This window comes from Anoplopoma fimbria, chromosome 21 (assembly GCF_027596085.1).
Source record: "Anoplopoma fimbria isolate UVic2021 breed Golden Eagle Sablefish chromosome 21, Afim_UVic_2022, whole genome shotgun sequence".
Taxonomy (NCBI): domain Eukaryota; kingdom Metazoa; phylum Chordata; class Actinopteri; order Perciformes; family Anoplopomatidae; genus Anoplopoma; species Anoplopoma fimbria.
The window spans coordinates 8,055,526-8,083,492 of NC_072469.1; the positions used below are offsets into that span (position 1 = coordinate 8,055,526).

At 41.0% G+C, this 27,967-nt stretch overlaps 1 protein-coding gene across 6 annotated transcripts; it reads right to left on the reverse strand.

Moving 5' to 3' along the window:
• Nucleotides 1-1,048: 1,048 nt before the first annotated feature.
• Nucleotides 1,049-27,967, reverse strand: rbm33a (RNA binding motif protein 33a). Of its 6 annotated transcripts, none has more exons than XM_054622823.1 (19): nucleotides 27,759-27,967; nucleotides 25,016-25,094; nucleotides 24,352-24,400; nucleotides 23,881-23,954; nucleotides 23,464-23,767; nucleotides 21,421-21,582; nucleotides 20,730-20,898; nucleotides 20,316-20,533; nucleotides 18,608-18,917; nucleotides 16,840-16,901; nucleotides 14,061-14,190; nucleotides 13,248-13,651; nucleotides 12,377-12,640; nucleotides 11,940-12,212; nucleotides 10,698-11,537; nucleotides 8,371-8,547; nucleotides 7,299-7,484; nucleotides 6,659-6,747; nucleotides 1,049-2,808 (listed from the first exon to the last, which is right to left on the reverse strand). In XM_054622823.1, exons 1-19 carry the CDS (start codon nucleotides 27,775-27,777, stop codon nucleotides 2,739-2,741), a joined length of 3,879 nt encoding a protein of 1,292 aa, XP_054478798.1. In that variant the 5' UTR covers nucleotides 27,778-27,967; the 3' UTR covers nucleotides 1,049-2,738. The 6 variants fall into 6 exon arrangements, with proteins under 6 accessions (XP_054478798.1, XP_054478802.1, XP_054478799.1 ...); XM_054622827.1 differs by having other exon boundaries at nucleotides 12,377-12,610; nucleotides 13,260-13,651; nucleotides 18,608-18,920; XM_054622824.1 differs by having other exon boundaries at nucleotides 13,260-13,651; nucleotides 18,608-18,920.

A 27,967-nucleotide genomic window follows, 5' to 3' on the forward strand; every position in this document is an offset into this window, starting at 1 on the left:
AAGATCACAAACAAAATGCTGAACATTTTGATCTTTTTTTTTTTTTAAATTATGTCTCAGATATTGGTTTTCGATATTGGAGAAGAAAAATTAAACATCACATGAAACCAACCAAAACCCTAGAAGGGTTTGCCAGATTAATCTGAGTGGTTTCAAGATAAATAACGGGACAGAAAAGAAGGAAAATATTGCTCTACAACATAAAATATAGATCATTTTGTCAAGAGTTCCCCCTTTCTTGCACAACGTACGGTCCTGAACAGGTAAAACTCACAGTAAACATGAGGTTTAATCCCTCTCTTTTCAAACTGCTAACAACTTAAAATATACTGAACCAGTGGCGAGGGATCACAAGCAGACATTTCATTTAAAGAGGTCATCAGCCTGAAGATAAAAATGAAGAACCACTGCTCGAGTGATGAAGCCCGTTCCAGTCTTCATATGTGTATCATATATATATATATACATGTCATTTGCCTCTCTCAGATATTGGTCTTCAATATTAAAAGAAGAAAATGAAATTGAAGACGACATGAAACCAACCAAAACCCTAGAAGGGTTTTCCCATAATTGGAGGGTTTTCAAGATAAATAACAGGACAGAAAGGAAGGAGAAATTCCCCCTTTCTTAAACAACGTACGGTCCCGAAAAGATAAAACAGTAAACATGAGGTTTAATCGCTCTTTGGTCAAACTTCACACAATTTAAAATATACCAGTGGCGCGGGATCGCAAGCAGACATTGCCTTTAAAGGGGTCATCGGCCTGAAGATAAAAATGAAGAACCACTTCTTCAGTGATGAAGCCCGTTCCAGTCTGGGAACAAGTGTCATTGCTGGCATTTGGACAGAGGATGTCGCATGTGTACAGATTGTAAAGCCCTCTGAGGCAAATTTGTAATTTGTGATTCTGGGCTATACAAAATAAACTGAATTGAATTGAATTTGCCTCTGACTAAAAGGACCTCGGTGGGTTTGATCTGAAAGTAGTGAAAAATGACTTTTCAAACACTTCAAATTTCACAATAAAAACAAACTCAAAGCCATTGCTGTGTATATGAAAACATTTATTTTTCTTCAGTTTCTTTAAACACATTCCATCTCTTAAATACTTATTCACTTTCTTTTAAAACCATTCAATTTTTGTTTTTAGAAAAATCACATTATTGACAGTATCAGAACATGAATGAGATGACTCAGAAGTTTCCAACACAAAACATTACTTCATGTTTTACAGCAAAGTGTGAACATACATAACAGGATGGATCGTCGACAATTTCGGTCAAAACTCGAGGTTGGATTTTCAGTCATTATTTGGTTGCGCCATACTGTTCGAGATGAGGAAACCACTGTAGCGTCTGTTTTCAAAATCCAACCAAACATTGCATGTCATGAAGCTGGGATGACCTTTGGTGCAGTGAAAGCCATAAAGCGGCTTTTAGAGTTACGTGTCTGCTCTGTGAACCCGGCTTGTCGTCACAGAGATGGAAACCTCCATCCACTGGGCTAACAAACAAAGGTAATCCAGGTGGGCCACCCTGCTTGATACAGAAGTCTTAAGTTCATTCAACAACCGCTGCATCAAGGAAAAGATGAGCAGCTGTCAAATATGGGCAGGTTGAAAGAAGAGCGATGGCAGGAAAAGCAGTAATGGAAGGAAATGTGGGCGGGGCCGAAGGAATGCGCCAACATCTATTTAGTGAGGGAAGGTAAACTCAAGTAAAATCTTCATCCCGAGGTCGGACACTGCGTGGCTGTGGAGGAACCTGAAGTGTTAGGCGAGTGATTAAAGCGGGAAAAGTGACATAGCAGTATCATAGGTGTAGCTGATCAATGGCTCCTCCCACCAGACCGCTGTTAAAAAGAAAATGAATGAGTTAATAATAGAGCGGTAACTGTTTTGGTGATGTGGTGCGCCCTATAGTGCCACACAAAACAACACCAACAGCACTAAAGATGCAGGACCATTCCAATGGTTTTGAATGCTTTCGCTCAACCCGTTTGTACCTCTTATGTACTTTTGCATTAACGGTTACAGAAGTATACAAATTTAAGCAACAGATTTACTAAAAGATAAATAAAAGCCAAATCAAAATGGGTCATTTGAAAACTGATTTCTGCTGGTACAAGAACTCTCCATCTGGCGTATCGTAAACTAAATGTACGAGGTTTGACGAATACTGGAACCAAACGGAGAAAAACGGGAGATTATGTACTGAATATTGTAGGGTTTTAAGCACGATTTGAGGAAAACTAGATTAAAAATAAATAAATAATCCAAAACTTTTAGTTTTTGATGTTTTATTATTTACAACATGCAGCAAATGAATACTTTTTGGTACCAGCAGCATAGAAAAGCCTTTGAGAAATCAGTCTTCTAAACAGTAGCAAGTGGTTTCAAATGACCTGCTGGGATTTCAAAGTTAACCTTATATTATACATTAGAGGGACAAACTATAAACCACCCAACTCAAATTTCAGATGTTGGAGCTTTGCAATAGCACCTAAACACATCAACAAGGAACCAATAAAAATGCAAAAATAACATAACTTTGACAAGAAGTCAAATAGTTGAATGTGATGGATTGCCAATTTTCAAACAGTGAACCAAAAACCAACATCTGCATTTAAATTGGGAAAAGTTGTAGTTATAATTTATAAGGCGGTGAATAGTAAATCATTACCCATTTATAACCCATTTGTTTCTTTGTAAAACATGCTAAACCTTTGGAATGGTCCGTTAACTCTGCTCTTTGGGGATAGCACACTGATGACAGCACGTTTCACTGCTCTGTTGAAGTGGATGTGATCTGAGGAAAAAGAAGATTATTATTATTATTTCAGTCAGTCTGCAAACTCTCAGCACCCCAGATCACCAAATGGACCTGTTGAAAAAAGTTTTCAGTTATTGTTATGTAAAACCCAACCAGGCTAGAGTTGCATGTTTGAAACAAAGTCAAACATTATGATATACATATTATATATAACCATAATAATGGCTATTGCAAGCATAAGAAAGACCCATAAATATGTCAAGGATGAGTCTTTCTTAATCAAATATTAAATACTCTACTGCAACCACATGAGGCGATGTGATTGGAAAAACATGACTGTTAAATAGCCTGTTGTAAATCAGGACTTAATATAGCACCATTTTCCTCGAGGAAATTACTATTAGAAATAGAACATCATGTCCTAAAATTCAAGGTACATATATGTACGAAATGCTTAAAATTAAGATACAAAAGATTCAATTTGAATCTGCGCTTTCATTACAAGACCAGATGTCTTGTAGCAAGGTAACCAACACCGGCACGGCCGGTACTTTTTCAAATCCACAGGATTTACTACAAACACTAAAATCAAGTGACCCACAACATGAAAGACATGAAATACACATTGTTAGGGAACAAAAACCTCTCCATCAGTTCAACTCAAAACAAAAGGAATAAAACATAAAGAAGACAGTTTAGAACAACTGCACAACATACAAAAAAAGAAAACCATTGAACCTCATGTTTTACACGAAGAATGAAGGAATTATAGGAGATTAGACATTTTCAGACGGCCCAATCGTCCCCACACTTCTGATACTTTAGGCATGTTGAGAATCTGGTGACCTTTACTGGCAAGAATTACGAATGAGCAGCTTAATTTAAAACCTTGAGGATTTCCACTTCTTTTAAAATAATAGCTATTTTAAGGGAAATACCACTAAATTAAATTTGATTCACACATGCGGTCAAGATTAGTGGCCACTGGGTACTTGTGAACATGAACAAGTCTTTCTGAAGACTTAAAAACCAGAGAACCAAGAACTTAATCTGTGATGTCATCCAGATGCACAGCCAGGAGTTGATTTATGAACAGAGATTAAAGTATGAATGTCTTATTGTTATAAATTATGTTTGCATTAGTCAAATCCAGTGAAATAGTTTAACATGTGGCTACATTTGCTTTGTCTATTTCTGTACCTCTAGCATGTCAGGGCTGTAGGGAGCCGAACATTAGTATGACATCACAGTTAAATGGGCAGGACAAAAATGTTTGTGTTTCTGGCTATGAATAAAAAAAATAATTTGAGCGCCAAAATTCAGCAACATCCCCCTAAATCTATATAAGGTAGTATTTCTTGCCATACAAGGTGTTTAAAAGGTTTTTTTTAAAGTATATGATATATTTTGAAGTTGAATACCAAGGACCTTACAGAATACTTAATGTAAAAATTAATAAAATGCAGCACAAATTAGAAAGATTTTTCATTGTAAAGGCACCAGAAAGATGAACATCACACACAACCAGACATCTTTGGGCTAAAGTTTAACCGGCTTCACATACCTGCAGGTTCACGGTATATTGGCCATGTTTTTATTTTTCCCCTTACACTTTTTGTCAAATGTCTTATAAACAGAAATGTGGTCCAGTCATCCTTCATTTTGGATCCAAATTAGAAACAAAACCCAAGTAAAATGATTTATGTCTGGACACATCAGTATATCCTTACATATAAAAATGTTTAACGTGATACAACGCAAGTAAAGACTTAAAAAGAAAAAAAAAACAACAGGTTGAATACTGAGAGAAAGTTCTGGTCAACTTATGTACACAATCACTACGTAGATAATGGTTGCCCCCTCGACTTCCTTTGTCACATTCTTGTGGACAATGTACACGACATTCACCTCCGATCTTAATTAGTAAACACGGGTCGCCATGTCTCAATATTTAAAGAACTGTTTTTGTTTAATAAACTTTAAACCCGGAATAGACTCAAAAATTTGCATTGAAGAAAAAAAGGAATCATGGAATAAGGTCATGAGCCTTAGTTGCTACTTTTTGTCTAATAATGATGTCGAATGAAATCAAACTGAGGGCCGGACACGGAAATGAGGTATTTAGAAAAAATTCAAGGACTTTAGTGACGTAGTAGCAATACCCATTCAAGGCAGCATGCTCAGAGAAAAAGCAAATGTACTTGTTACTTAGAATTTCTCATGAAGAAATGTTTCTTTACGTTTGGGGTTCGATTCCAGTGTGATAAAGGATGTCTGTGTTAAAATGAGGGGAATTAAATTTAAGAGGAATAGTAATATGGTGAATTACTTCGCTGCTCTACTGCCAAACATCTATGTTATCAGCTCAGTGTGAAGGCAAACCGTTCAAAGCGCTACTCCTCATACACCATGCAGCTCAGTGATGAGGCACCAATTATCAACTGATAGTCACGCAGATTTAGATCAATTATAACACAACGGAGGAAGCCGTTACAGAAATGTGTCCTTAGGAGAGCCGTCAGCAATTCTCTCTGACGTGCCGAATATATGCCGAATAACAAACAATATACATTTAATTTGCAATTTAAAAAAATCTCAAAAATCGTTCACGCACATTCCCTCAAAGCACAATCAGCACAGATTACCATCCTAAATCTAACTAATCCATAATCAATCAATACAACTAAAATATACATCCAAAATGCGTGGAAGGTTATTCCAAATTGGACTCCAGGTAATAGTTAAAATATCTAAACTTTTAGAACGAGAAGCAACGCCAAATGACCAAACTGAATAACGTGAACGAGAGATGATCTGAACAATCCGTCCCAGAAGCTGCACTAAAACTGAAAAGTACCACAAAATGTACACAAGAGTCGCAACATTTACACTTTGTAAAACCGTTTGTACTTTAGGAAAAAAACAAAACGTATTAATTTAACATCCAAAGCCAAATTTGTCCCAGTCACTGCTATGTGTCAAATATTCTATCATCCATCTCTGTGCCTTTATGCAAGTTCTCCACTAGATGGTGCCATTCACCCAAAAACTACCTCAAAGCGGGCTTGAGATGAAAAAAATAAAGCACCATTAGTGATGAAATACTGCCACCTACAGCAGGGAAGAAACACTGCTATGTGAATAGGCTGGCCACAGTCTGCCACAACCATCTCCTGCTCCGAAACTAAACAGCTAGCCGCAAATAATAATAAAAAACTATTATGAAGTGGTCATATCAGAATTACAAGGTTTAAGTGTTCGTTTTGTTTTAAAGATGAATCTAACTGAGGAGGGGAGCAACCATTATCCCATGATAAGTTCTACTTAGTGTCCGCGGAAGATGCACAAAGCATTCTTCACAAACTTCATTAAAGTAGGATTAACTGTCCAGTGTCTCTCCAGTGCCATTTTTTTTCAACAATGGACAATTGGTACACAAAGTCAAACAAAGGCATGCTCGCAGCTAAAGGCTTTATGTTCACTGTCCCAAGTCTATAGGAGATGAATGATGCTTCTGTGCAGAGACGTTGACTGTGTGTGACTCCAAAGGGCTGAAGAAGTATTCCTATGCCAAGTTGGAGCTGTTCAGCAGAGAGGCTCCCACGTTGGGAGAAAGAGACTCCCTGGCTTTATTGCGCTCCTCATCCATCAATCAGCGACACATCAATGTGGGACAAATCAATCATGTGCCTGTGTGGTAATTGTGATAATAATGTTTGAGCCAGTGGCAAAGATACTATTGAAAACTTATGTTGTACAATCTGTATAGTAGCTAAATTCCATGACCACCGCATTGGCAAGATGTAAAGGTTATGAACAACAGTAGGTAATCATGCAATTGTTTTTTTCTTTATAGATGATAAAGAGAGAAAAGAATATCGATTACCTATGGAAGCTCATTTGAAAACTCTCTGCATGCTGGGGAGTGGAAAATGTGGCGACTGCTTTCCTCTGCTGGGGCATCATTTTGAACATCTGCAATAAACAGGAATAGTAAAATACAGATGTGTCTACATCACGACAGACATTTTCACCGGTCATAGTAGGAAAAGCAACGGTGTTACGAGTATCACTATTGATGGCTCCGTTTAAGTCAAGTGTTCCAGTGAGAGTGACCGAGAACGTGAATGCACAATACCAGGATCCTAAAATCAAAGCAGCTAAATGGGACTCAGCCATTATTAATTCATTTCATTATTTACACAAGCTTTTCCTACATTGACAAGTCAAAATGTCTCTTGTGAAAACGGTCTATCGACTACAACTAGATGCTCCCCTTATCCACAAGAGGGAGTGGGAGTGGTGTAGGGACATTTTCTCTACCTACTTAATCACTACGACAGAGGGCGCTATGGGATCACCAAAATGTCAGTACAGCCTCTCTGGTGGGTGCAAGACAAGTACATATCTACGTTTCATCACAAGGTACATTTGTTACTCTACATACAAACTAGATGCTTTGCGAGCACATTCATTCATAAGAAAGGTACTCTAATACATTAAAAGTATCAAGCTGCTGTTCCTACCTCTATGGGACCGATGGACCTGAGAAGATTCTGCAGTTGAAGGTCAGTTGTGGATGAAGACAGGCCCTCTATGGACACAGTACAGCGCTCACTCTCGGCTCCTTTTTGGCTCTGTCTGGTGGACATTGGACGCCCTCGACCCATCTGACCGACCCCTCTAGCTCGGCCCCGGCCCGACACGACAACCTACACCGACGGCAGGTGTGAGAAAAATTGCCCACATGTAGTAAAAGAATCCGGGTAAGGGATAAGAGAAAGACGGCGGGCGAAAAACACAGAGTGAACCTCTCACTGCCTTCACAGGCACGTTGATGTTTTAATCTTGCATTCAACCATGTGGAGAGGAGCTACATTTCTCAGCACAAAGGCACATTTAAAAAACGCTATGTGTTTTCCTCTTGTGCCTCTCAGACACGGCAAGCTCTCACATGATTGACTTATCATATTTCTACATAGAACATCAACGTCAGAACATGATGCATGTGGCATGGCATATCTTCATTTGAACTTGGGAGTGAGAGGTATGTTTCTTCAGCTGCAGAGGAGGAAGAAGAAGAGGAGGAGGAGGAGGAGGGAGGAGAGACTTCGAAAAGAGAAGAGAGGAGGTAGAGGGAATATGTGTGTGTGAGTGTGTGTTGGGGGTGGGGGAGCCAAAGAGAGAGGAGCCATGCAAGCGTTATGGTGCCTGCCTTACCCTGTCAGCGTCAGTGAGTATGGTAACTGTGACAGCAGCCTGGTGGTGACAGGCGTGCAGAGAGGCCAGGGGACCTTGTGTAGCCCCCCCCGTGTTACACTGCTTGCAGCTTGTCAATACTGCTGCACCTGGCACACTGTCCTGTCTTATTACCACTACTGCTCGATTGGTATGTCTGCTGAATGCCAGGGTAGCTAGCACCAGCGGCACAGGACAACTTTACAGGAGATATTTCAGCTTCTTATATTTCAGATACTGCCATTATCCAACAGTCTGCTCTATTAATATACTGTGAGTGTGTATGTTATATATGTTTTAGGTGAAATGGTTGTTGGTGTCCAAAGCACAGAAGGCGGCGAGTGATCATTTATGACATACCCTGTTTTGCTGTGGGTTGCCTGTGACCCCTCGGCCGGCCTGTGGTGTCCCGACTGGTCCGGGTTGTTGCTGCCCTGTCATGGTAACCTTCCTCTGCACAGCCTGGTTGAGCGGGGTCGCCGTCCAGGTGTCTGGTTGCTGCACCGGCTCTCCGGCTGCCACTGGCCCCTTCCCACTCTAGATGGGGATGATGCAAAACAATAATTAGCACCTCACACAAAATGCCAGCCTTTATCTCCATCTATCTGAAGCATACTATTCACATTAAGAATCAACTGTATGGGCCAATACAGGTTATTGGTAATCAAGGAGGTCGACAACTAATTTTTGCAACCAATATACATTTGCAGTAAAAATTAAACTCAACTTTTTTTGTTGCTCTTATGGCAAAACGATATCAGCAGAAATCTGCTGCCTTACGTTCGAGACACAGCTCCGCTTGCACAACTGAGCAGATTTGAATGCCAGAGCCCCAGTATCCTTAAGTGGTGTTGATAGGCACAATTACTTTTGACGTGTAATCAATCAGATATGTGCTGTGTGCAGGACATTGAGTGCAAATATAAGGGGGTTACTTCAGACAGAGAGAGCATCCAAGCCAAAGTAGTGGATTTTTAATTAATCTATTTTATCTGCAATCGGACAAAAGAAGAACTATTCCCATAATCGTAAAAACACTGTATATCCCAGCTGATAATTGGTTGATCTTTAATTCATATTCAGCATTCAGGCAAAGTGTTTATCTACAACAGGGAGAAAAGCAAGGCCATCTACTACGCAGAGGTAAAAAGTGCCAGCATTTGACACTGGATCCCTATCAGACATGCTGACGGGAATAAAGATCAACCCAACAAGGTGATGGTCTCATTATCAAATAAAGTCACAGCTCAACTCTGTTGACATGCGGGGAAGAATTGAAGGTCGTCTCTTCCCCGACTCTGTGGAGAGATGTGACAGATCAATACTGGGGAAGAAAAGAGGCGATATCTCTGACCTGTCCCCAGTTGAGAGTAAATGGATTAATCCCTCCTATAGAAATCACGGCTCCTGATTGCACCCATCAAATGCTAAGCTGCATTACACTGGAACGACAGCAGCTCGATGTGTACCCCCATCCCCCCTGCACCCCTCTCCTCCCCAGCTTTTGTGTTTTGCGCTGCTTTGTATTATCCCTGATGAAAATATAATTTGCCCCTTATCTGTGTGCCTAAGCCATACAAATCCAAATCCTCAAAAGTGGCAACTTTCTTACACAGGTATTATGTTGCCCCTCCGTTCAACCAAAAAAGATTAATTACAAGGGTCTTGGATTGGCATTCTTTTGTTGCCTTGCACCTGAGAGATGGGTTGATGGAGAAAAGCAACCAAGGGATGAGAGAGAGGAAGAGAGGGAGCAAGAAAAAAAGAGAAGGGAGGAGATAACATTGTCAAGCGCCCGCTGATGACAGCAGAACAATGTGGAAGAGAGAGCATCAAGACAATCTTCTTTTCACTACGGCTATAGCCCTTTAGCTGTTTCCATCTCTCTTTCTCCACCACACATCCCACTCTCTTTTTTTCTCTCTCCAAGATGCCGTACATCAGATAGCTCTGCGCAGGTTTCCATTAACGCACTGACACCCAGTTATCTTCATCTGCAGCAAGCCTGCGATTTTGGCTCTGTGGCTTGATCCTCTGGGATGGAGTCGGAAAGCGGCTTATTTCGAATACTATCACATCACACCAACGTGTCTCATCAGTGACAAGTATGAGTGTTTAACATGCATGCCTTTGTGGTTTTTCAATAAAGATTAATGTGTAATTAAGGCCGCAGCAGTAACTTATCAAGTTAGTATGAAGTAGCCAGCAGTGGTAATTCTGGACTTGTTGGTGTTACATTCTTGTTTTACCGTCTCTCCAAGACCTCTATCTTTAAAATAATACTATTCTGCCCTTAAAAGAGGATATCAACCTTTAAGAGCAGTGATGAGGTGTCCCCAACTCAGCAGATAAATGTCATACTGCTCTCTTTAATGCCTTCAGCCTTTCTGTGTCCTAAAGGTAAAAAGTGCGTAAAGGCATTGTGTCTTAAATACCAGTTCTCAAAGCTTGAGAGAGGAAACTCTTAACAGATCAATTTTTACCAAAATGACACAGACATCACCTTGTCAAACCTATAGGTTAGATATCTTTAAGATTACAAAATAGACAGTGTGAGGGCAATCAGTGGCATTTCATTTCAAAACTGTCGTTTCCCTTGTGGGTAAAATCTGGTGAAGAGGATCAAATAAATGTCGGAAAAAAACACAAAAGAAGGTGTGGGATAAAAATGAAATTGGCATGCTCACCGCTCCTGAAAGTTTGACGACTCTGACTTTTTGTGGCACCTGCTGGCCTTCGAAACTAGAATTCTTGGCCCGCTGCATCACAGTTCTTTTAGCCCCTGGCTTAGGTCCTTGAGTTAGTGCCTGAGCCTGAGCAGGTCCCACAGAGGGAGTAACAGGTATGTTATTTGGGGGGACCTGATTGGACTGGATTTGAGCACCAGGCCTGTTTACGTTCGGAACAGCACTGTTCCTTCGCTGTTGTTGCAGCTGCTGCGGATTTTGTTGAGGCGGTTTCCATTGCTGGTCTAGAACAGGGCTGGGGGACTGTTGCTGCTGGGTGATACCTTTTACCATCTGCAGGCGTGTCTTGACATTGGGACGTGGTGTTGGGATCTGAGGACTGCCGTTGGGAGGGATATGGGTGGCCTGATTAGGATTCTTTAATGATTGATTCAATGATTGCTGTGTCCTCAGAGGCAACGGTCTCTGCTGTTGTGACTGTAGTTGTTGCTGCTGCTGCTGCTGTTGTTGTTGTTGCTGCTGCTGCTGCTGTAGTTGCTGCTGCTGTAGTTGCTGCTGCTGCAGTTGTTGCTGCTGCTGTAGTTGTTGCTGTTGTTGTTGTTGTTGTTGTTGTTGTATAGGGTGTGGCGTTAGCTGATTTTGTTGTGAGGATTGAATATTTGAAGGGGGTGGGCCCTGGCTCGGGGTCTGAGCATTGAGTCTGTCCAGCAGCTCCTTCTTTCTGACGCCAGCCTGCATCTGCCGTCGCATCTCCTTTCTCTTAAGGATCTCTTCTCTCAGACGCTTCTGCTCCTCAATCTTCAGACGGTACTGCCGTGTCTCCTCATCCTCATCAGGGTCCTGGGGCACAAAGCACAAACTGACAATATGACTAGCCGTCGCCATTTTCTTGAAGTTGAAACGTGAGCCACTCTTATTTGAAACCATATTACTTGGGCACACACACTAAGGTGTAATCAAAGGCAAATCCCAAGAGAAAAATGCTTTAGTATTGATTTTGGTCTTTCCAATGGAATGAGACGGCCGTCATTAACAACCTTATGATTGGGCTTTTGATTAATGGGGGTCCTTCTCAGCACACCAATATCATTTCTGGGTCACTGGTAACAAATTCTCACAGTTATAGTCACATTTTACAAGTATATTAACAGAAAACAAATACACAATTATCTGAAATAATCTGTCCATTGAGTGTTATTACATGGTTCCAAAGCTTTGGGTTTTTTTTGTTAAAAAGCTGACCTGTGGTGCCGTGCTGGGGATCTCCTTGCGAACCACCGTCCTGCCCGTTGTTCCAGGCTGTGATTCTATCTTTGCAGCAACTTGGCCTCTTCCTCTGCCACCGTCAGGCACCAGCTGAGTGTTCTGCCCAGGACGCATCCCCTGCGTTGCCTTGGCAACAGGCCTAACGTTGGCGGCGGGGCGGGCACTGTTCATGTTTGTGTTACCAGGTGCTACAGGGAGCTCCCGGAGGTTGCTGTTGCGCTGCTGCATTTGCTTGGAGATAGGTGTGTTCTGAAGAAAGGGGCAAAATGCATTTGGTTTTACCTATTTTTAGATGCTATTTTTTGTTTATTGACAAAAGGCGCTGACAGTATACAGTTATTAGAATGATCCCATTTCGCTGCCTTTCATCAGTTTGAGCAGAAAATAGATGAGCTGATATGTTTATCTCTCACCATCCTCTGCCTGTTGGACATGTTGCGCTGTTGGGGGTTCTGAGGGCGGGGAGTCATCTGCCTCGGGCTACCATGTGCCTGCTGTTGATGGAAAAGATTCTGGCCATGGTGCATCATGGGGCGAGGCTCATTGACATTTAGATGTTGCTGATGATGATGAGGTAACTCCTGCCTATGATGTTGCTGCTGCTGGTGCATGGGCTGATGGGATGGCAAGGAGTCGTGATGCTGAAGCTGGGAGACAGGAGGGCCGTGCATTAAGCCCTGAAATATCAGAGAGAGAACCGCTCAGAACTTATTTTTTTTTATTTTTTTACAAAAGCAATAGTATTACTTCTTATGAATGCTATTCTCAACAATAAATCAGCAATTCCTGCATAAACAGTAATTAACTTCCAACGGGTATCTTCAAATATCTACCCAGTAGTACAACAATAGTGATTCAATCACTAGAGGGAGCTCTTGTCTATGTCTCTTGACAAAGTGCCGAGGTGCAGGTGCCAAACATACAAGAGTCTTTTTCCTTAACGCTTCAGTAACAGTGAATATGATAACTAGTCTAGTTTATTCATGTGTACAATACTCTTGTCTAGTCATTGCTCTTGCCACATCAATTTTAATAATCTAAAGCAAAGCTGACAAAAATTCATGCATTCATGGCAGACAAAGCATGTGAATTGTTTGTCAGGCTCCTGTGCAAGACTTGTCCCAGGTAAGAGAGGATTCCACAAAAAAACAATATGATAAAATTACCATATGAAGCAAGCAAATTCAATAAACAATTCGGGAATAACTAAAGAAACAGCATAAAATTCTTGCACAACATACAGACACAACCACAAAGACAGCTATTGGCTTAAAAATCACTTACTCTTAGTCGTACCTGCATCCCAAACTGGACTTGTGGAGGGGGGAAAAGGTTCCCCTGCTGGCCAAACGGCTGGCGAGGGCCCATGAAGGGTCTGGGCTGGTTCTGGGGGGCAACTTGTTGATTCAACCCGACCATCCCCTGATGCCCTTGGTGGGGAGGGATGTTGGGTCTTTGGGGTTCTCTTTGAAAGAGCCCAAGCGGACCCTGGCCCGGCTGGTTGAAGGCTGGTCCTGGTGGGCCAAAGCCCATGTGGCCCTGACCAGGCAGCTGCTGCTGCTGCTGCTGCTGCTGCTGCTGCTGCTGCTGCTGGTGGTGGTGGAGGTTGTGGCCGCTGTTCATCAGAGGACTGGGGCCCTGGTGATCAAACATGTGCTGCCCAGGAAACCGTGTTGACTCTGTGCGCTCTGTCCCCACAGAAGGAAGACCAAACAACATCACAACAGAGATGTCAGTTTTTTGGAGATTGTGAGCCAATTTCAATAGATCAGTAACTCCCTCTCCAGGTGTATAGTCTGATGGCAAGGGGAATGATAACAGACAACTCTATCAAGGTGAAAGTGTAAAACAACAAAATGGGTTGTTTTAATTCTGCATTGTGAAAGAAAAATCTGAAATATAGGTGTTTAATGCGGTTTCCAAGGCTCATTCAGATGTATATATACAAACATGCATTTAACATGAGTGCTGCTCATAGGGCAGCACCAGAAAGCAAGCAGCATACCCTGTAGGTATACCGCCAGAGGTGATGTCGAATAGGATTAAATTCGCCAAGAGAGCTTTGTAACCCTCATCCAAGGTGGGTGTGGGACTCACCTCCCATAAAGAGCGGCTCTCTGTCTTGGGGGCCTTGAGGTGGCTGGTTTCTAAAGGGCTCCATGTGATGAGGGGGCCGCTGGGGCTGACCAAAATTACCAGTCATGTGCTGCTGGAAGTCTCCCGGTCCCTGGGAAAACACAAAACTCATGAATTATAGGCCATACTGGGAACTCAATAATCAAAAACAAATTAAATTAATGAAAAATGGGAATTTGTTGTAGAGTATTGCATCGGAGAGGAAGCGCTTGTAATTGAAAGGCTAGGGTCATTAAAAAGATGCAGAATCTTGAGTTATAAACATCAATATGCATGCCAATATTAAAGAAACCCTTCAGCCTGAATTTGAGAGCAAACCCGCATTAATGCTACATGGGGCTTTGTTCATAAACCTTCTAAAAGCCTGTCTCTAACAAGGAACGGGTATTTCAGGAAGGGATAAGTGCCCTCACCTTTGTCTCAAACCGCTTCGTATGTTAGTCAGCTTTCTACTGCATGCACATTACTCCCCATCTATCTTCCAAGGAAAACTAGATAACAACCCTTTAATCCCTCCTTGGAATTCGAATCCCCCTCATAACTGTCTCCTTTATTCTTTTAAACATCCATCTCTGTTGAAAAATTAACCCGCTATTCAACACGTGGCACTTCCACAAATGGGCTTCTTGCTTCCTCCAAGCCTATTGTAAATTACTTAAGATGCTATCAAGGCTTAATCCATCTTTATTCCACTGCTGCGTGGCGGTATTTAGAGAGGAGAGGTGTTAGAAAGCTAGAAGGCCAGAGTTCCAAAAACTTGCTTAACAGAAAGTTAATCAAAGGGGCTTACAAAGACAGGGGATCACAATGAGGGGGCAATCATAATGTTTCTAAAAGGTCAGGCAGACAGGTTTGCACAATGAGGACTCTGGTGTCCATATAATACCTCTCAAATAACACTGCTCATCCTCTCGCTTTTAATCCTTGATAAACAGGCTGCTGGCTGCTCAATATGCAACTGATGCTCGGATAGTTCTCATAGTGAGGGGATAACCAGGACAAATGAAATAGTGAGGGGTCAAATGTTCAAATATTTAATAAAGAATGGAAATGTGAGTATAAGGGGATGTTTTGTTTCTGGGTTTTATGTGAACTTCTTACAGCTTATAGCATTATAAACTGCAGGGATTGAAGCGTACTCTTTGTTTTCAGGATATGGTCCTTAAGGGGTTAGTTAAGGGGCTGTGACAGCTAACACTTACCGTCAAGGAAGAATTTAATTATCAATTTACGCAAAAAGAAATAAAGGATCTCTAAATATATATATATATATATATATATATATATATATATAAATAAAATAAATAAATACGTTATAACTACTAGAAATAAGGTTGGTGGCATCTTCATTTTGCGGTTAAGATGAATGTCATTATCCAAACAGATTAAATATTCTAATACCTTTAATTGGCGCCGAGATTAATATTTCAAAACCAGTCTCCACCAGCAAAAATTTAATGCAGTAATACTAGAGGCTATGACCCCCCATTCGTCTTTTAACAATTAAATTTGATGGGATGATAATGTATGATAATCATGAGTAATCAGGTGCATTACTGGTAAATGGAATATTTCAAAACCAGTCTCCACCAGCTGGTATGTCACCTGCATTTCAAGTTGTGTGATAATGTATGATAATCATGAGTAATCAGGTGCCCACTGGTAAATGGAATGCGATTGACAGCTGGGGAATCCAACATTGACAGCTGGGGAATCCAACACTATGCTATTCATCAGCCCAGTTGTCTGCATACCCTTCCAACCTCCCCTTCTACTGTTTGATCAGAGGCAAAACACCTCCTTGCTACTGTGCTATCAATATCTAGGACAATCACAGACCTCAGGGAACAGGAATTGCACAATAGTGACATTGAAGGTTGGAAAAGAGGTAAATAAAAATGTTTTTTTTGGACAAAGATTGACTATGTGAAAGACTGGCTCATTTGGCAACGGGGTTGTAAATCCAAATGAATGCAATTGGATGCAGCTATTTTCCAATGACTAATTTGCATAAATCCATATAAAATGCAATTTCCAGGAAGATGTCAGTCAGTACCAGCACCAGCACCACCTGATGCCTGGGCATCATTAACAAAAAGGACGGAGTAACTTAGGGCACTTTGGCTGACTTGCTATCGAGCCGTTTCCCTCAATACAGTAATTACTTTAAAGGCATTTCCGTCATCCCTGGGATGGGTTCTTTTGTGAGTGAAATAAAGGACCTTTTCTTACAGGAAATCACTGACTTAAGATCCCTTTTCTATGACGTGAAATTCAGCTGTCGGAATATATGGTGCAAAAAGGCAAGAGGCTCACCCCAGCCCCATCAAACCCTCGGCATGTTTCATTAATTCAAATACCGTTCAAAAAAGGTCTCTGTGCCTTTGGGACACAAACTTGTGGAAAGTGAATTTTAACTGGCTGTATATCCTGGTTTCACAATTCCATTATGCGCCAAGCTTGCTAGTCTGAGCCCCAGCCCATCCATGAAGAGTTGCTAACTAAGACCCGCCACTGCAGCCTCGACCTCCAAAAGTCTACCGCCTAAAGCCCCTATCACGCATTTCCAGTTGTGCAGTCAGACTCGTATCTGTGTTTACAGATTTACTTTAACGGTATTTGGCCAGGGAGGGCAGTCTAATTGGCGTAATGATATTGCCCTCACAAAAAGGGACACTAGCCGTGTGGAGGGGTAGAGAAAGTGAGGCGAAAGGGAGGGAGAGGAGCAGCTGCTACTCACAGGGAACCTCTGAGGACCCACAGCAGGTCTGGGCTGGCTCTGAGCAGGAGGCATCAAGGGCACTGCAATGAGAGAGAGAGAGAGAGAGAGAGAGAGAGGGAAAAAGGGGGGGGGGGGGGGTGGAGGAGGGGGAGAGAAAGGAAAATGAGGGGCAGTAGGCAAAGAGAGGGTGGTGATAGTAGAAAGGGAGGAGCCCATTAGACATCTCCATGCTTAAGGCGGTTACACAGACATACATGTTAAAATTGATACCAGAATTGCTCCTCACATCTTTACACAGCTAAGCACGGACAAGGGAGCTCAAGGAAATATCAAATACATGAGAAAAAATTGCTAGAAATGCAAATAAATTGAACTGAGTAAGATATTTGCTGTTTGACAAAATTATAATTTAATGTGTTCTATGTAAATAAATCAATTAATTAATCGAGAATATAATCAAAAGATTAATTGATAATGAAAATCGTGAGTTGCACCCCCAATTCAATGAAGTGGATTTTCATATTGCTGGCATACTGCTTCAAAATAAAATGTTAATGTCGTTGTATGTCAACAGCTACCACTGGAAAACATTCAAAAGGATCCCTTCACTTAAATGAATACATAAATAAATAAAGATACACAGACATATATACAAACACATATACACACACACACTTAATCATAACCACAGGCAATCCCTGATTTTCCACAACACGTCTTCCGCTCAGGAGCAAAACCAAAACCCATGCGCCCTTGCACACAGTGACACATACACATACACACACACACACACAAACGCTAACACGCTTTACTAACAAAATTTCAATCTTGGCCTGGACAGACAGGCCAGATAAACCCATCTCCGGGAATGAAATGGTGATGCCGCCGGAAGAAAAATGGAGGATAAACCCATTACTGGCTGAGAGAGCTATTCACTTGTCATTCAACCAAACAACTAAATGACATTCTAATCCAGACACCTTTCAGGACAGTGTAAGGATCACTGCCAGCCATAGGATGCACCTCAACTGAGCATCATGGAGAAGAACTAGGGCTGAAAATTTTTGAATGAAAATGAAAATTATGATTTTCATTCTCAGAATTTAGAGATGGTGAATATTGTGAGAAAAAATTAAGTAAAATTGAGAAAAATATCTATTGCTTTTATATTTGTCTTTTTGCTGTAAATGTAAGTTAACAATACAAGCAGAGAAATTATTGTACTGACAATGACTTTGGCTCTACTAATCTCACACAGTCTGTTTGTAAGGAAAACCTCAGTAAACTAACAAGCCAGAGTTGACAGTTTAACTTCACCCGTAGCCAACATCTTAGATAAACAAAAGGGCTTTTATTCTTTAAGGTCCATCTCTGAAGTGTCATTTTCATATTGTTGTCAGACACTGTGGCAAAAATCTGTGATCTGTAAGCTTTAGCTTCAATCTTTATCTTTTCTACAGGTTTTCGATCAGTTTGAGATCCTGGATATATCCTTCAAATTGTGGACCCTAATGTCTGCTTCTCTTTGAAAAAGCATTTCCCCCCCCAAAAATAGATTATACTTAGAATGTTATTTGACTGATGCTGAATACTAAATCCTTTTTCTGAACTCTGATGTGTCTGGAAACTAAAGCAGTTGTGGGAGGCTACTTCCATCACATCTCATCTGATGGTTTTGGTCATGCAGGAGGGTGAAGCGCAACCTTTTTTGACCCTTTTAAAGCCAGAAAAGTGAAATAAAAACAGTGTCATCAAAAAGCACTTGTGTGTGAGTGGATTAACCTACCCTGTACAGAGGATGACGTGGGCCCTCTGAAATGGGGGTTGATGTGGATGTTTTTGGACTGTGGAGGCTGCTGCTGGTGATGCGGGGGGAAGTTGGGTGGAGGAGAGCTCATCATTCGTGGTGGTGGCTCCATCTGGGGCCGCAACGGTGGGGAGCGGTGTGCCATGTGCGGGGGGATGAGGGGCTGAAGGGGCTGCTGGGCCAGCGGGCGCCCATGGTCCTGGAAGGAAAGAGGTCCTCTTGGACGTAAAGGGTGGTGCTGCTGGGAGTGCATTTGCTGCTGATGAGGAAGAGGCATTCGGGAGGATGGCTGCTAATTGGAAAGAGATGGGGAAACGAAGAGGAGGGAAAACCAAAACAACCTGTCAAAACACATCTATTTCTGGGAAGACTCTGGCATCACGGCTTGCAGCCATGCGACGACACACCAACAAGTCAATTCACAAAGAAGATTGAAGATGGTATCCTAAAAGAATTTAATCCTGGGGTCCTCTGAAAATGAAAAGTACAATTTCTTCAAGTGAAAGTAACCTTGGCGTGATCACTGTGTATATTTATATATATATATGTTTAAGAGAGCTACAGCCATTAAAAGAAAATAATAAGTAATTTGTCTGCTAGAAAGAAAATATATCAACCAGAGATGAACCAACTGATTAATGAGCAATAATTGTATCGTCAAGTGAAGTTTCGAAAGGGTGCTTGATAATTAGCCATTGTCTATCCATTTAAAGCTACCAAACAAACAAATAAACATGCCAGTGACCAAATCAGTCAAGTGGCTAAACATGCAGCGTTGTAAAAAGTACAACCTCATTAACAGTAGTCAGCAGAATGTGTGTGGTGTTGGCATGTTGTCCATCTGTATTTAAATATTAATTTCCAGTGTTGATGTTTTGTTTTAATTTTACAGCCTATAAATATAAATAAATAACAGAGCTGGAGTGAAATATCATGCAGCCTTGAGAACAAACCCTTTATCACAATAGTATATTGTTTTTTTTATAATTTATGATTCAGTTTTATTTGTTTGCACTTCTGTAAAATGTAGCCTTGGTAAAAATGCATAATTTCATTCAGTGATCAAATAAGCAAATACATTAAGAATGGAAATGAGGTATCTCAAACATCACAATAACCTTCGACTGTGTTACTGAAGATCATCACAGTTGTTGGCTTTAAGTTTTATGTTCGAGGTGACTTTTTCCCTAGACCTTCAAAAGGTCTTGTCTGAACTGATGAGCCATGTAAATCAAAGGATTAAATGCTTGGAGTGACATATAATAATAACAACGCCCCACAAGAAACTAAATCCTGGGCAAAGAACAAATTTAATTTTGTATAATACTGTCTAAATGGACTACTGCCAAATGATTTGCTGTAATCCATATATCAACATAGATACGGGGGAGCAGAGCGTTTTGACTTTAGTCATGCGCAAACGACCAAAGCTTTGGAGGTCTTAGATAGTGAAGAGAGAAGCAGCAAACAAAACACGTCACTTAAAAAAAACAAACCACGAAGCTTTGTTGAAACTCTGATGAATACAAGAAGGTAAAAAGTCAAGCAATCTCAAATCATCTTATCCAGTGAAGCTCTTATGCTCTCTTTAGCTACTCCTCAAGAGGAGTGTGGTGCTTTACTCAGTGTATTCAAAACAAAATGTCCCTTTTAAAGTGTTCAGGTGGATGGCTGTACAATGGTTTACCTGCATGCTCATGTTTCCCATCAGGGGGATCCGGTGGTCAATCATTCTTCCTCTGTTTCCTCCTCTAAAATCCATCATTCCAAAAGGTTGGTAGCCTCCTCTTCCTCTGCCTCCTCGCATTCCTCCTCGCATGCCGCGGCCTCCATATCGGTTTTGTCTCTTTTGCCGTTCTTGTTCCTCAAACTGCATCAGATCTTGCTTAGCCTTTTCTGACAGCTCTAATGATGGAACAGGAATAAAGAGGACTTGTATTAAACTGTTTGGAAAGAACTTGGCAATAAATACAGGTTGAAAACCATAGTAATGTAAAGTTATTACAGTGTGCAGCAAAGATTTAACATCAGAAGATATGAGTATTCACTCTGTTTGTTACTGAACGAAGGATAAATTATGCCAAGTAGAAATTATTTATACCTAGTGTTTCAGGGATACTCCTTCTGTTGCCGCCTGCATCAGCCAACCGCACAACAGCACCATCCTTTCTCTCAGATTTAAACCGGATGCGACCAGACTCTTCATCTTCCTCATCCTCCTCGTCTGATTCCTCCTTTGTTTCTTCCTCAGGCATGGCTTCATTTTCAACCTGAGGACATTTTCAGAGGTTGAAAACAATATTCACTATTTTAACAACCTGTTTAGTTTAAGTTCATGATGGTTTCCGGTTCATCACAAAATCTACTCTGAAGCGGAAACAATTAGCCAATTAATCAATTAGTGGATCGAAGGAATTCAACTCTGTAATCATTTTGATAATCAATAAATAGCTTATGTAACTTTTTCAGCAAAAATGCCAAATAATTATCTGGTTCAATCTTCTTAATTATGAATACTTTCTGGCTTTCTTTGTCTTCTATGACATATATCAATATCTTTTGGCTTAATGTGAGTCAGACAAAACAAGATATTTGAAGGAAGTGTCACAAATTACTGGGAATTTTAGAGACCAAGTGATTAACAGACAACATCGAGACAGCATTTTAATCAATGTTGAAAATAATCTTTATAGTTTATGTTTTGTTGAAATAGCCTATTTAATTTTTTTTTTTTTAAAAGATCAATAGCAACAAAAAGTAAAAGGTGTTATATGGAGGGTGTGTCAGCATACCTCCTCTGTGTCAAAGACCCGAGAGCCTTCGGCTGTGTCTTCCTCCTCCTCCTCCTCCTGCTGTTCTTCTCCCCCTCCATCCTCCTGCTCCTCGGGGACTTCCTCCTGTTGGACTCCATGTTCACCCAGACGCTCATCACCATAGGTTTGATATTCATCATCCTTTAAAGATCACAAAGATAATATGTATTGATTAGTTAAAGTGGTAACAACCCTTCGATAAGGATCAGTAATGGCCGACTATGTTCAAGCATATTGGACACATGGATTGAGTAGGAGTTCAACATCCAAAAGCTGTTTTATGAAATAAGGATGTACACATTTTTTATCTCATTTAAATTGCTAAATCAATGTGTTCTTAATGATGATATACTTGTGGCTACAGATTGATATTTAACCTTTATATTTTATGAAAATTGACAAAATCTTATAGAGCTTCAAGGCAAACATTAAAATGTTATGGAGGATTTTGGGGAGACACCATGTAAACCCCCCTCCCCACCCAAATTACCATAACAGTGGGAGCAAGGCTTCATTACTATTCCTGGCAGCATTTGAAATTCAATGAGATGTAAATGTTTGACATGATATACAGAAATGCAGGCACGGATAAAAGCACTCCTTCCCAGTTCAATGATGGTGAAAATATCATTGACTGACTCCTAGCAAATCGCTGTTATTGGCCGCACAATAAGTTCATGAATCCGTGCCAAAATCATCCCACAGATAAACAATCTGGGAGATGACAAATCGTTTTTTACTATTCCATAAGAAAATTTCAGATCAAGTCATGATGGAATAATTTCATATAATCCTAAATGCACACAGTGATGCCAGCAAACTAACAACGTCATACTTATAGTATAGGAGTTGCTAGTCATTCAAACATTCTATCTGCATAACACCCTCTAACAAAATAGCTAAATAAGGTCAGACTGTAGGTCACACCATGGTGTTTGGTGTTGCGCACCATTAACCTGCCAAACAGCAGCACATATTAATGCAGAAAAGAAGAAAAAAAAAAAACACTTTCAGCACACCAGACGGATGGACAGGCTGCCCCAAGGGAACACAACAGCTTAATCCTTTAAACTGTTCCACATAGTACTAACTGAATACCATGGCAAGCAAAATGTCAAGGCCAGGCAGTTTAGTGACCTTGTAAACAGTTATTACACATAATACAAAAACACACCTACACCTGCAGACATTTCACTAAATCCAAAATAGGCATCCACTTGTGCCGCACACAGTCAGTAAGAAGGTCAACATCTTATCTTTGTTTGAAAAAAGGAGGTAGGGCAATATATCTCTGTCAGGTGCCAAACACCATCACACCTTGGTAAATGGACCATAACGGACATTTGCACATGGATCTGGTCTTATCTTTGATCCTCTTAGTTCTGGCTAAGAGGGAAGGGAAACGAATAAAAGGGAAAATCGCATCAATCATTAGAAAACTGTATGGGGTGTCCTCAGGAAGGTCAATAATCTTTTCACCTGCATGGGACTTTATCAGATCCAGTCTAAAACCTGAGATAAAAGCCCCCCACATTAACCTCCGCCGATTGGCAGCACATCTCCCCAACACAAAGCAGCTTTTTACTCCCTCAGAGATACAGGGCCCAAGGTCACAATGGCCCAGGGATTGGGAGGCGACAGCAGAGCATTACCTCATGCCAAACAAGCTGTCAACACAAACTTTGTCAGCAAGATGGAGAAATTAACTGGCAGGAAGTGATAATGAATCTAATCCTGTGCTGCCCAAAAACGCCAACCGACATCTCCTTCCCCTGAATAGATTTTCAATCCTGACTGTCCCCCTACCCAGAAAAGGCAACTGATATCATCTCTCGGGAACAATAGAGTTGGACAGAAAAGGGAGGGCAGCATATATATATGTGTGTGTGTGTGTGTGTGTGTGTGTGTGTGTGTGTGTGTGTGTGTGTGTGTGTGTGTGTGTGTGTGTGTGTTTTTGTGTGTCTGTGGATATGTGTGCATCTGCAGGCTTTTACATGGAAGTAAGCAAATGTGAGAACTCACTTGAAATTCACCATCTATGGGCTCATTGATTTGGATGTCTAGCACTTCATCCTGGTAGCCATCGTCACCCTCAGCTAGCTCTCCAGTGTAATCCATTTGGTCTTCAGGCATCTCTGTATTGTATTCTTGTGTGTACACTCCTTCCCCCTCATGCTGGTACCCCTCCTCCTCTACATCCCCTTCTTCACAGCCCTCTGCACCCAGGTTCACAACGTCATCTGTGTAGTCTGCTACCTGCGAGTTGTCCTGCTGGCCATAGGATGCGCCCACACTGTATGAGGCATTGAGGCTCACTACCTGACCACTGAAAAACAAACAAATATTGGAACTATGCGTTAAACAGAAATTAAGAATGACTAAAATGCGCAAAATTTATCTCGACTTTGCCCGCTTTATACACTTATGTCATTAGCTTACCTCATATTTACATCTTCATCATCACTTTGTAGAAGGTCATCATTCAGCTCTTCATCCGACACTTCTGAAGGATTCTGAAACAAATATAAAAGAACATTATAGTGTGCTTTAAAATAGTAGTTGTGTGTGTTTGTTCATGTGTGAGGCGTGGGGGCAGGGGACCACCTCCAACCCCAAAGGATGCTCTATTCCCATGTGGTGAAGGCAATCTGGGCAGGTCAACACAGTTCTTTTTTGTCCACTGTACTTCCTCCTGGTTCACATAAACAGTTCCCCCTGTGGAGGAGCCACCTGCTTCAAGTCAACTGTCCACTATTATTTTTCTAAATGTTCTACCAACACCCAATGTTTTTGATATTATTTTCTGTTTCCTGTTTGTACGCATAGAAACCATACTGATATGCCAAGTGTTTTTTTGGCACCAAGTATAAATCAAAGTAAACAAAACAGTAAGAGTTTGTATTATCTTACCTTTTTACCAGACAGCCAATCTTCCTCCAACAATTCTTCTTCCAAATCACTTTTAAAGAGAAACAACATCCATAAACAGGTTAGCCGAGTCAGATATTAGTGTAGAGTGTAATCTATTTACAAACTGTGCAATAGGGCTGTCAAAGAACACAATACATTTGAAAAAATATTCCAATAGAAAAAAATATTTGAATATGAAAATCAATATTTATTTGTGAAATAAAAGACGCACCCACTGAGTCTGTCTGTCTCACGACAACTGAATGCACTGTATAACGGGAGTCTCACAACGTCACTTTCATTAATTTAAAATTAAATGTAACATTAGGTCAAGCTAACAAGGAATAATTCAACACCCCATAATGATGGCAGAGAACTCGGACATAGAGGGAGAGACACCATGTCCTATCAGCAGGTGCTACGTTTTGTCATGTTAACGAACTACGTACCTATCAGCAAACGCATGTTTTTTTATTGTGAGCCATCAGCAGGTTGGAGACTTTCACCTCCCTGGCATTCTCCAGCCAGCTGTCAACTTGTATAGGTTTTTTTTTTTGTTGTTGAGATAACTGCTCACTTCAACTTAACAAATCAGTTGTTTCTCATCCAATAATTTACATTATAGCAATCTTTTTTAGAGAAATCCGAACACGAGATGATTTACCTCTCTAGATCGTCATCTTCACCTCTCCTCCGGCGTAACCGCTCAGCACCAGGTTTGTCATATTCATCAAAGTCAAAATCTGCAAAAGAAAAATTGTTTGATTACAGAGTATTGGACTCTGCTAATAATATTCACCACCCTCGTAGGTTAATAATATCAGTCTGTCCTAATGGCCTGCACTACTTGAATTGTACAGACACAATGAGCAAACTAAATTGTTTGCTCATTGCCCCTTATGCTCCTTATGCCCAGCTGAATCAACAACTTGTGCAGCACACAAATGCCATGCATACCAACCTAATAATCAGTACGATTTCTAACACATCAGCTGCCACACATCCTGCTGCAGTTTGATCATCAGCTGACATGGATCAACAACAATCCATCTTCTTCATGTGTCCCATAGACTCGGTTGGAATAGGTTTTGCCAATCCATCATTTATTGCCCACTGCAGAGTATGAGGAAAACAGGCCGTACCCAGTTCACCCGTTGCGGAAGCGTTAGCAGTCACAATGTTGCGTGCATTGTCGTTGGGTTTGCCCACCGACTGTATAAAATATTGATGTAGTCTTTGCGACCTCACCCATAGGTTTCTGAAGAGCTGTTGTGAAGCTCAAAGTGAATGTCACGAGCCGTCACCATCTTGGATGTGATAACATATCCAAACTTTAAAAATGGGCTAAGAGGTGGATCGTGGGTGAAAGGGGAGTCGGGCTCGGCAGATGCAGGAGAGCAGACAGCTATAAGTTAGCGCACGGATACGGCACCCACCTGTCACATAATGGGGCCACACCCTCAATTATGCCTAACTTTAAGCGTTAATATAATTTAATAAGTACAGTTGTTATGAATAGGGAAATTGGATGAAAAGACCAGAATCTTTTTCGGACCAGATTCGCTTTTTGAGTCAGCCTCAAATATCCATTTGAAGAACTGCAATTTTTAGCACTTCTTTCTAACCACTGGAGGTTGCCGCTTAGGTTAGCGTCGAAGTTAGCAGCAACTCAAATGCACTTAAGATTGGCTGATCTATTAGGTGGAACAGCTATTGTACTTAAAGTGACAAGTCACTTCTCTGAGTTTTTTTGGGAGGCATTATTTTTATTTCTAATATTTTATAAGGTTAAACTGTAAATTTTAACATCCCTCCTGCAAACTATGCCCGGTTTGTTTCAGTAAAACTCAATGTTGAATGTTAAAATGTCAGCCGCAGCATCATGTTTTATCGTTTATCTATTACAGTCAGAATGTGAGGAGCATCCTTTTATTATAAAGTACTCATATCTGTACTCAGTATTGGCAATTGGTCTGCAAATTTTTTTGGTTAGTGCATCCCCATCCACAATTACATAGTCTAGTAAGTAGCAATAGTAGCTGTCCCACCCTTTGAGAAATGGTGTGGGAAACACTGTCAGGCCAGGATGCACAATACTAGGAACCTGAAACAAATCAACTAAATAACTCACCTCTTCAAGAAGTACTACCCTGAGCCTTCCACTTAGCACTTACTGTATTCGTATTAGTTTGTTGCACTTATAGTATTCGTATTAGTTTGTTTCTGTACTTTTGCTCTGGTTTATGCTCTTAGATGCTTGTTTAAGAAAGAAGATGCACTTATGACTTCTGGTGACTAGTAGTTCTCTTGAATACCTATGTTGAATACACTTATTGTAAGTCGCTTTGGATAAAAGCGTCTGCTAAATGACTGTAATGTAATGTAAAATAACAAAAAAATTCTACTGCTGCAACATTTCAAAATGTCTTCCCTGAAAAGATACATGACTAGTTGCAGGATGAAGTGGTGGAACTGCAAAACTGAAGGTCTAACATGTCAGTCTCTGAAACTTCTAGCAAAGGCAGATAAAGATACCCCATTAAAAAAATAAAATAATCATCCACAGCAGTGAGGAGCTGATGTGTTCAGGGCCTAGTGCATGCATTCAACTACCCCAAGTCACCCTTATATATCTGACATGCTTCGTCTCTTCTGACAGCCCCTACAGCCCAGTGCTACTCAAAAACCACAAAGGGGCTATAGGATAACCCCACAGCGTAAACTGCGTCACATACGGGTACCCCACACCCCCCACAGCAAAGCTGCAGCGGCTAATGCTAGCTAGCATCTGAACCCCAAACACCCGACTTTATGGGGCATTTATTACCTATAATAATGCATTTTTTAGCAACGAAGGTAACTGTAACATGGCAAACGGGAAGCCAGCAGTAATATTGAACGGCCATTCAAGTCTGAAATTGTTCTTCTACCAGCTTTTATCAGCGTTAGGTACATGCCTGCTAGCATTAGCATAGTCAGCTAAAATGCTAACAAAAAAACGCTGAATTAACCTGAAGCCGAACATTTGGACTAAAATGTTCAAATGTAATGTTAGCCCGTGAATAGGCTTTCTTAAGTCTTATAATAACTTAACGTAACACTCTCATGTTGTTACTTATTACGCTAAGCTAATAATAATAACGTGACGCTAGCGTTAGCCCCCAGGCTAGTTAGCTCCCATGCTAGTTAGCTCCCATGCTATTCACGTAACAACCAAGAGTGTCACATATGTGTTCAAGTCAAAGCTTCTTCAGCGACAGTGAATCACAGTTGTGGTCCAGTGTGTCCCCTGCCGCCAACACGGGAATGTTTTTCAAACCCTGTTGACATTAGCTATAGTTAGCTTTGTTAGCTAGCTTAGCCACATTGCTAACTTAGCATGGTCGACAGAGAGCGCTCGTACTCACTCTGAGCGTTGGCTGACATGGTGCAATGCGCGTCCCCGCGTACAGTCCGACTCCACAGTGTATTTAATGTTTAGTATTTCACCATTTTGACGACACAAAACGAGAGACTAGCAGAGGTAACAGGTCATATGCGGAGTGGTGTCCACCATTCACGACGAGACTAGTACAAACATGGCCGACCTGTGTTTGTCGCGGTGCATTGTGGGAAA